The sequence below is a fragment of the Physcomitrium patens genome, chromosome 1 (assembly GCF_059467195.1).
Source record: "Physcomitrium patens ecotype Gransden chromosome 1, ASM5946719v1, whole genome shotgun sequence".
Classification (NCBI taxonomy): Eukaryota; Viridiplantae; Streptophyta; class Bryopsida; order Funariales; family Funariaceae; genus Physcomitrium; species Physcomitrium patens.
In genome coordinates, this window is record NC_143410.1 from 11,980,205 (window position 1) to 11,990,343 (window position 10,139).

Genomic DNA, 10,139 nt, shown 5'->3' on the forward strand with positions numbered 1-10,139 from the left:
CAATAAGGAAGTTTGTGAAGTCAGTTTGAACCCTGACCTAGGTGCACCAGTCATCAATGTTTCAATTGACAGTGTTATAATCTTGAGTGTTCAGGTGGATGGTGGTTCTAGCATAAATTTAATGAACGCTGATACAATAGATGCTTTAGATTTGGAAAACTTAGTATCCACAACATTGGTGTTAAGGATGGCAGCTCATAGCTGGATTACACCAATGGATATTTTACGGAGTGTTTAAACTATAATTGTCGGTATTGCATATGAAATTGACTACATTGTCTTTTGGTTATAATGTTTGATTTTATCATATCTAATTTTATTGAGACAATCTTGGATTTATCAAGCGAAGGCCAAGAACAATTGAAGTCGGGGTACTTTGACAATTGGCAAGGATGGAGATAAAATTGTGCTTCAAATGTACCCAGTACACTATCACAGGGAATCTCAATTGCCAGCATCTGAATTGGCGTCGGATGATGAGCTTAGTGCCGATGATGATGCAGTAGCACCAATTACGGAAGCATCCGTGGAAGCAGACCAACACCTTGGAGTGGTATATCAATGTGGCGGTCCGGGGGAGTACTTGATAAATCCGACGGATTCAGAAATCCTTGCTAAAGTTAGTATTGATTGGATGATCAAGTATGATGTATACCATGTAAGTGCCCTAGACATAGGATTCAGTACTTCGTACATGTCAGACTTATCGATTGATTTGAAATCCGTGCAAGAGTTGAAACAGAACATTGCCGCTATACCTTTATGTCAAACTATCAACTTCGCAACTACAACAAAGCCTTGGATAATTAAGGTATACAAAGGTATTAAGGAATAGGAGTTAATTTGCTAGACATAATTTTTCTTGCATCATAAATCAGCTTTTGCTTGGACTTATGTTGATTTAAAAGGTATCTCCGCTGAAATCTGTGAGCATCATATCATTTTAGAGGAGAACGCTAAACCGGTATGGCAAAGGCAACATCGCCTTAATTCTAAATATTTCCTCATTCTGAAGGAGGAATTGGACAAGCTTCTTGCAGTTGGTTTTATTTACCCGGTATCGAATAGTAAGTAGATTTCTTCAATTATGATGGTGCCAAAAAAGAACGGAAAAATCTGAATTTGTAAGGATTTCCAAAAACTTAATGCAGCCACAAAGAAAGATTACTTCCTATTACCTTCTATAGACAGTATGGATAACATGTTGTCATTATCACCAAGTAGTAAAAGAATAAGAGTGAGGCACCAATTAAAGTCATTCTGTGGTGTTGTTTTGAGTTGGCTGGAGTGCTATTTTCTTGTATTTCTTGTGTTTTTGAGAGTAGTAGTTCCAGTTAAGAGTTAACAATGAGGAGCTGGTCACAATTGTCAATTGAAGATGTTCCAAAATGGATGAGTCAACAGCAGCATCAATTAGAACTTCGTGATGCCCAGATCTTGAAACTGGAGGCTCAAGTCTGTGAATTGGGAGAATATAATGAAGATCTCTCAAACCAGTTGAGAAAGGAGTCGATGGACGGACTGGAGGAGGAAGAAGAAGATTTGCAATTGGAACCAAATTCAATGGAACGCACATTCGATAATAAAGCAAATGATCAATTGGGTGGATCAGAGTAAATAGTACCTTTGTAGAGTTTTATTAAGTAGTTTTTAGATAGGTAACAATTGTATGTTTGTGAGGGCGCTGCACAATTAGGAGTCGGGCTATATAGAATAGATAAATAAATTTTGTGGTAAGTTATTAGTTGGTTATTAATAACCTTAAGAATTAGACTGATGGTTATGCAGTTTAGTTGGTAACAGTATGTTGTTAGTAGAATAAATGGTTAAGAATTCAAAGGGTCATAACCTTTGGAATCCGCTGGCCAACGGTCCATCTTTTGGTATGATAAAGAGGTTGAGAAAAGAGAGATCGGGGCCAGACTGTGAGAGTCGTAAGCCGGTACAAGCTTGGTGCTACCTCTTTTTTGTTTCTTTGTTGTTGAAGAGTAATGGATAGTTTTTGAATATTGAGAAGTTAGTCTGGAGTGCCAAACTGTGATAGTCGTAAGCCGGGACAAGCTTGGTACTACTTCTTTTTGTTTCTTTGTTGTTGATGAGTAATGGATAGTTTTTGAATACTTAGACGTTAATTTGGAGTGCCAGACTATGAGAGTCGTAAGTCGAGATATTGAATTCTGTGTGATGAATTGAAAAATTGAATACAATAGGTAAGCTGGAGATCAGTAATTGAATATATATAAACTACAAAGAGAGTAAGTGGAAGATGAACAAATAAGAATATGGAAGTATTGTTGAATTGATAGTCGTAGAATGGATTATGAGTTGAATTAAGACAGAAGTAGTAAGCCTTGGTATTTTATAGTTTGATAATTGATTTCAAATAGCTTGAGTATAGTCAATTGTGACACTAACAGACTCAATTCATATAACCAGTCTTTCCCCGTGTTCGAATCCACCTCTATTAGTTCAATTGCTTTGGTATACTGAAGCTTGAATACAACGAGAAGAATAATATTACTGGAGATTTTTATTCTTTAATAATTATAAGTTTATTTAGAATAGTCTTCATATCCTTGATATTTATAATTTTTTCTAATAATTAGAGATTTTTATTAACATATAATTTTAATTCAGACCTTTATATAGATTTTTTTTTATTTATTAAAGAATATATATAAGTATTATACATGGTCTTTTTCACTCTTTGAGAAAATCAAAGCATAATTAATGTACACTATCAAACTTTTGTTATTTTTTTTAACAACAAATAGAATTTATTAAAAAATAAAGATATTTAATGCATTATGTAATCTAAATGGCATAACTACAAACTTATAAAATTGATATCTTATTTCACATGTTTTTTTTATATATATTTCTTTATACAATCTAAATTTGATAATACTTCAAGTTAAATTTAATTTTCTTTAAGATTTTTTTTATTTAATTTATCTAATTAATTAATTATTTTTTATACTATATTAATTTTTACAATATTTTTTTTTGGATTTTCAATAAATAATAGGTATTATTAATTTTCTATTATTTTAGTTGAAAAACCATGATTAAAGATTTAAATAGAAATTTATCAGATTTAATGTAGCCCTTTTCTAATAAATTATTTAATTTTAACTTAAGTCTATCAAATTCAACTTCATTGAAATAATATAGAGATTTTTTAATATGTTTTTTATGCTAAGTATTAATTTAATTTTTAGATCAATTCCTTGATATAAAAAAAATTCTATTAGCGACTCATTGGTCAAATTAAATTTAAAATATGTTAAGAATAAGATCTAAAGATAAAATTTTGGCTCACTAATCAAATTTTTAGTAAAAAATAAAAATTAATATCACAAACTGTAAGATGAATCACTCTCCTTCTATTATTTTTTTGTCTAATTAATTAATCTCACAATTATTTAACATGGATAAGTAAAAAAATAAAAGACCTTAGACTTATTAGACTTATTCATTACAAAAACTTCTACTTTAAAGAAATTCTATAAATTTTATATCATGTATCTTAGAAAAATATTCCTTAATATTTTGATTATCTCACTAGAGTTGCAAGTTTTTGAAGTCTTCTTAATACTCCACATTCTCACACTAAACTTTGTTTCTTTTAGAACTTAATTGGCTTGACCACTTTTTTGTTTGTAAGAGACTTTTACTATTCTTTTCTTACCATAAGGCATCTTAAATCTTGCAACACAATCATTATCTACTAACAAATTGGTGGTACTTGTATCAATTATTTTTAAAATACTAATTCTCTGAAATTGAGTCTTATAACAAACTATTTTTTTTTGTTAAGATTCACATAGGTGATCCTTGCTTACAATCTATGAGTTCTAGAAGAATCCTTTGATTTAAGCTTATTTTTTTCAATTCTTAGAAAGCCTCTACTAGCAAAGTTTTAAAATTTTACATTTAATTTTACATTAGAATTTCTCATCTAATTCTTTCTTCAATAAGACTAGACTTTTACGTCTTTTTTTCTATTTGGAGTTAGAGGACAAGGATATTAACTTCTTAAAGAGTCTTTAGAATGGCTTCTATATTCTAAATTTTTATTTTTCTAAGACTCTTTTATTTCTTAGTAATAATTACAAAAAGAAGTTTCCATTACTAAAGGTGAGTGTATATTATTAGGTTATGAAAGTCTTTCACATAGTCTAGCAATATTATTTTGGTTTATTAAGAACAAAAATCTAGAAGTAACAACTCATTTATATAGTTTTGTTATTATAGCTTAAAATATACTACTATCAAGTTATATATTGAATTGTATAAAACTTCTTTAAAAAAAGTATATATTTGTATTTATATATAGTATCTAATTAATTAAGAAACAAACATTTGAAAAAAAATATATATCTCTAGACTCTTTTTTTATTTATTTTTATCTAACTTGTCTTATGTTAGTACTATTTTTCTTTAGGATTTTTTTTTTTTTTTTTTTTATATATATATATATATATATATATATGGTTTCTTTTCATTTTTTTTGTTGGTCAATCTTAAGTTTGATTGATATAACTTCTTTCATCCTTATGCCTCCTAAGTGGTAAGATTGTTTGATAACCTTTACCACCTTTTTGACATATTTAACACTTGTGTACTTTTGGGCTTTTGATTTGGCCTTTTTCATGGATCTAGCCAACTTTTCTTGTATTTTGCTTTACATTAAGGTGTCAATTGCATCATCTCTTATATGCAACTTCTCCTTATTACTTTTAAGGATTTTTTTAAATTTTTAAATTATAAATTTTTAATTAATTAATTTTTTTTTGCTCTATTATTTTGTTTTGTTTTTAAGTGAAGTTCTAACAAAGATGACTACTTTGTCAACTTACCTAGGATTGTCTTATTTTTCTTTAAATAAAAGAGATGCTTGTGTATTTTTTTTAATCTTATTTTTGGAACTCTTAAACTTTATTATTTTTAGGTTCAAAGAAAAAAATTACTATCGATGACTTTAATTCCAAAAATCCCTTCTCTCTCTTTTTGTTACATAGCTTCTTATTGGCTTATTATTAACCTTACCATTATCAAGTGATGCCACCTCTATTAACTAATTATAACAAAAATCTTTAGAATACCAAATTTAATAAATCCTAATATTATATGTAACAACCTAATTTTGAGTTTTTAATTTTTTAAATTCAATTTGCATCTAATATGTGCCTTAAAAAAATGTTAATTAGATCAAATTTTTACTTAATTGATCCATCCATCCAAACTATCATAAAAAAATAAAAAATAAAATAAAAGATAAAAATAGTTTCTAGATTCATTTTTTCACTATTGGATCTACAACCAATAAAAACCAACCACATTTGTCATGATTACCTTCATCATCAAGGATGGATCTATTTAATAAAAACATTGGTCTATTTAACATTTCCTTTAAATTAACATTTTGTCTAAAGAATCACATCCATTGCAAGTCAAAAGTGCTCATGATTATGAACTTTCTATTTACATGAATCTTAATTTTATATATGTACTATAACTATGTTCTAATTTGATTCCAAGTAATTATGCTTGGAATCAAATTATGCACCTCCTTTTGTTCAGACGGGAATAATCCCACTAAATCAAACATTTTGAAATTATGATTCACAACTTAATATATATTTGGTGTTTCTCCACCAACCACTCACCAGTGAATCTTTAGTCCCTTAATTAACCATATAGGTTCACAAGTAAGGACTCCTTTGAGCCGTTACACTAACATGCATAAATGTCTCCATTTGCGGCATCTGAATGAGTGACGCAGCGCGACGGGCTGGCAAATGCACTCCTTTATCTCTACAACGAGCAATGGATTCGAGGAATTCGTGAAACTAGTGGACGTCGCTGGGAAGTAGGGATCAGAGAGCTCGTTGAATGGGGATCTAGGCAGAAAACGCCCGAGTTTTGTCGTAGTTGTGTGTAATTTTTTACCTTATGAGAGTATGAGAGTAGTATACAGGGTAGCATTCAGCAAAGATGTCGGCAGTGCCATCGGACGTTTTGCACGGAGAATGTACTGGCATCACGACAAGGAAGCAATGTTCAAATGCTTTGGTCTATTGTATGTGCCATTACATCGATGCTTTTATGGTGGAATGTTCAACCCGAGGTCTTTTCCAGGCTTTGGCTAGACTGGTGGATGCTGGTGGGCAGGGCTGGTACGAGAAAGCTTGGATCCATGATCTGAGGATCACTTCAGTCCTTTCTATGTCACCTCTTCGACATACATGTTACGTGTTGTGTGTTGCAATGGACCATTGTTGTCGTCCCTTCAGGTTTTAACCTCGACTTAAGGCAGCTTGTACAGGTGGAATCGATAGCGATGCCTCAACTGGGTAGGCAGGTGAGAATTGCACGAAATCACTTACCTCGTCTACAAGCTTGTCCCATGAATTGCATTCAACGAGGAATTCGTTTGCTTTCTGTTCATGCACTACATCTATGTTATCATTCGGCTGTGAGGATGGCCGATGCCATCGGTGGAAAAGACTTTTTGATTCCGTGGTGGAGTATTGTGATTATGTTACGCCATTCTGTTTTTCTCCTTTATAAAAAAGGAGCTACTGTGAAAACGTCTCTCGGAAAGGACCGATGGGTTCCCCGCAGAGCATCGGAAAGCCGTTGTCGATTTCGAATTTATCTACAGAAATTCAAATCGCTGGCCGTACTTTCTCTGCTCTTCAACAGAATAGTGTTGGAGGATTGAGTCATTCCCACGGTCAGTATAAGTAGAATCATCTATGAAAGTGGATCGCATGGCTGCAGACGTTACCTCACGTCTTTGTTCTTGAATCTATCTCTTCGTAGAACGATCCTTACAAGACCGGCGCAAAAGTTGATATAAATTGAGGACACGACGTCTCTAGGATTGCAGGTCTCACTTCTGCATTGATTTTAGATTCACCTATCCATGCTCATGTGCTGAATTTCTAATGAACTTTATGCAGTGCTCAACAAACCCATCAGTTGCGTGGATGCATCACGACAGTAAGAGACGTAGCAACACCTCAGATCCTATAACTGGGTCCTTGTCGTCAACATTCGTTCTGCACGCAATATGCTTCCTTTTACTCTGTTTCCAATGAGTTTGTCTCCACTTACTTTGCTACTCTCTACAAGATTTGCATGATACCGAATTTCGTGGTTGGAGATTGTCTATGCCCAACGCGCAATCTTCCTGTTGAGGGTGTTCCAGTAATTACTCATGCAATTCCTTAAAGCACAGAACAAAAAATAAGGAAAGGAAAGAAAAAAATAAAAATAAAAATAACGCCAGACGCAGGGTAATTACGTTGGTGCACTAACCCTTGAGGGAGAGAGTTTGTTTTATGTCGCTACAATCCCGTTAATGTGGTGAAAGCAGAGAAGGTTCTGAACATGCCATTTCTTAAGGCAATTTTCAAGTAAGGTCTCTGATGTTGTGTTCTACGAGTTCCCGCGCGGTACTTAGAAGGTTTGGTGAGAAAAGATGCATGCGAAGTCATTTGATGCAATTTGACCACTGTTGCACCTGGATTGCAGGGTCCACGGTTGTGCATCGGAGCGCGAGTATGGGACCCGTTGGGAGCCTGTCGCGATTGCGTGAGCCATGGGATCAAGGCGCCCAGTAGCTTGCTTAAGAGCAGTCATCGTCCTCAAGCCGCTGTTGTTAGATGGGTCCCGGGAAGCCAGATCTGTGGGTAGTTCTTTTCAGCTGTTTGGAACTTTGTTTGCACAGAATTTGCCCGAATGGTTGCCTCTTTTTGCCGTAGTGGCGGGTAGCAGCGTCTTACGGCTTGCAAAAAAGCTCTACAGCATCAGCAATACCGCTTGGAGCACTTCCACTCACCTACTATTCGATCTGGAGTGCGATGTAGGCTCTGAATTTTTGGGGTTTTGTCACAAATTTATTTTGTTCCTTTGGCGGCTGATTTGTACAGGTATTTCGGGGTGTCTGCAACCCTAAGTGGAAATTCAGTGGAAAAGTTAAAATTTGAGCATGGCCAAAAAATGAAGATCCAGAGTAAGGAGAGGGAGCACGCGTTTGTTTGCACAAGCGGTGAATGCATCGATGTAGCAAGTGGAGAGAATTTGAAGGGATTTTATCATGAGGTCGAATGTGTGGCAGATAGGATGGAGAGTGAAGGTGATGTGGGTTTTGGTACACACCGTGGGGGTAGGAGGACTGTTGTTCTTGGATTCTAACCTGTATAGGAACACTGTGGCTTATTCTTGGTGGGCAGGGAGTTACTATGTGCTGCTGTTGGTAGTTGTAATTCAGTACTGCTGCACTGCTGGATCTTCGCCTGGATATTTGGTAGATATGTTGAGTGAAGATGCCGAATATGAAATTCGTGCGAAAGCAGCCGTACATGGGAATTCCAGAGCCTCCCAATCGGTAGTTGAAAAGGGTTGTAGTTCATATGGCTCGTTCAACAGCAGCGAGAGCACTCGAACAGCTTCACGGATTCTCACAGAAAATGGGAAAGGTGGCCATCCCTCTGTTTCAGAGACGAGTCCATTGCTGATGAACTCAGCAAATGTGAAGCGGGAATCTGATGGTCGCCATTCAGTCAGAGCTCCCAACAGCTTGTCGCTGGTATGCAATGCTGACCGCTGCCTTTACTGCCAACATTGGCAGCCATTAAGGGTCAAGCACTGTCACGACTGCGACAAGTGCGTGCTACGGTTTGACCACCATTGCGTTTCGTTGGGGACATGCGTTGGACAAAGAAATCATAGGAAATTCTGGTGGTATATCTTCTATGAGACAGTGCTGGTAATGTGGACTATAGTTAGGTACATCTCGGCTTTTGGGAGGAATACTGGGAGTTCCTCGTTGCTGGAGAAAATCGCTGTGTTGGTCTTGATAATAGGACTCATCAGCACAGAGTGCTTCCTGGTAACTCTACTTCTGTTTCATTCCTTCCTGATACTAACCAACCAAACTACATATGAAACGACAAGGCGACATCGCATTCCTTATCTTAGGACTTTACCTGAAAATGTGCATCCTTTCAGCAAAGGCATGGATGCCAACTTAAGTTCTTTCTGCTGCTCACCGAGCTCCGAGTACCCAATTTACGTACTCCCAAGCCGAGAGGAGTTACAGAATATGGTACACCCATTGTGTTGCTTTCAACTGTAAGTAATTTTGTTGTGACCCCTGCTTTTGCTAGCTTCATGTTGTCCGGGAGTTGATTTTAGAGTGGAATTAAACCCCCTGTAAACATGTAATAGAGGAATGTAAGATGTTCCTTGCACATTTAGGTTGCAAAAGGATTACTGGTCAACTTAGTATTGTCAAGCTCCATGTGAGGTTGGTAGAGAATTTAAATCCTGTTGATGTTACATATCACTACAAAGATTATGGCATGTGGTCTATTGATTTATGTTGCCCTTGGTTAGACAAATTCCTCCTGCCCATGAAACAATGTAACAATAATATTAACATTATATGCCACTCCAAGTTATTTCTTTTTGCACTTGAATTTCTTGGGAAAAGAAAAGGTTTAATTCAAATATTTATGAGATTTCTATTCTTTTTGACTAAGATTGTTAAAGATGACTAAGGCATATTACAAATTTAATGTCTAAACTTTGCTGGTATAAATTCAATGATCTATTCTTAAAACTAGACAATAAGATAAAACACTGTTGGATTTATGGTTTTGTATTACCTTTGAAAATGAAGTTATAAATATTAAAGAAATACAACAAGTTAGATACAAGTAAGTAGAAATCAAAATTATTACATACAAGAGAAGTGTAAAATGAAATGCCTCTCTTTCAATACTCTTTACTTATAGGAGGAGTTTATATATACTCTAGTTGAATTTCATTTATAATCATCTTCATCTATCCAATTTAATCTTAGATTCTTCTTAACCAAGCTACTACATTAATAAATTATCTTTATTCTTTTACTATCTTTGACCATTAACAATTTATTTAAGATAATTGTATCTTATTTTTATTTTAATATTTTGACTTTGCTATTGATTAAAGGCTTTTAGATCTAATTCTTTTATTAACTTCTAATGCATATCCTTTATTAATGCTTTTGTTAGCAAATCAATAAGCATGTCTTCTATTGCATAATACTTCATGTCAATCATTCCAATTTCAACCTTCTC

At 34.4% G+C, this 10,139-nt stretch overlaps 1 protein-coding gene across 7 annotated transcripts; it reads left to right on the forward strand.

The window, feature by feature from the left end:
- Window positions 1–4,536: 4,536 nt before the first annotated feature.
- Window positions 4,537–9,472, forward strand: LOC112280036 (protein S-acyltransferase 10). 7 transcript variants are annotated; one of them, XM_073534024.2, is made up of 3 exons: window positions 4,537–6,367; window positions 7,546–7,699; window positions 7,944–8,000. In XM_073534024.2, the coding sequence occupies exons 1-3, from the start codon at window positions 6,347–6,349 to the stop codon at window positions 7,967–7,969; spliced, it is 201 nt and encodes a 66-aa protein (XP_073390125.1). In that variant the 5' UTR covers window positions 4,537–6,346; the 3' UTR covers window positions 7,970–8,000. The 7 variants fall into 7 exon arrangements, with proteins under 7 accessions (XP_073390125.1, XP_090106349.1, XP_073390121.1 ...); XM_090250223.1 differs by adding an exon at window positions 6,972–7,011 and having other exon boundaries at window positions 5,626–6,367; window positions 7,546–9,472; XM_090250224.1 differs by lacking the exon at window positions 4,537–6,367 and adding an exon at window positions 7,023–7,427 and having other exon boundaries at window positions 7,944–9,472.
- The last annotated feature ends 667 nt before the right edge of the window (window positions 9,473–10,139 follow it).

Coding starts and splice junctions, on each gene's coding strand:
- LOC112280036 (XM_090250223.1), top strand. CDS start 8,111: ATGAGGTCGAATGTGTGGCAGATAGGATGGAGAGTGAAGGTGATGTGG.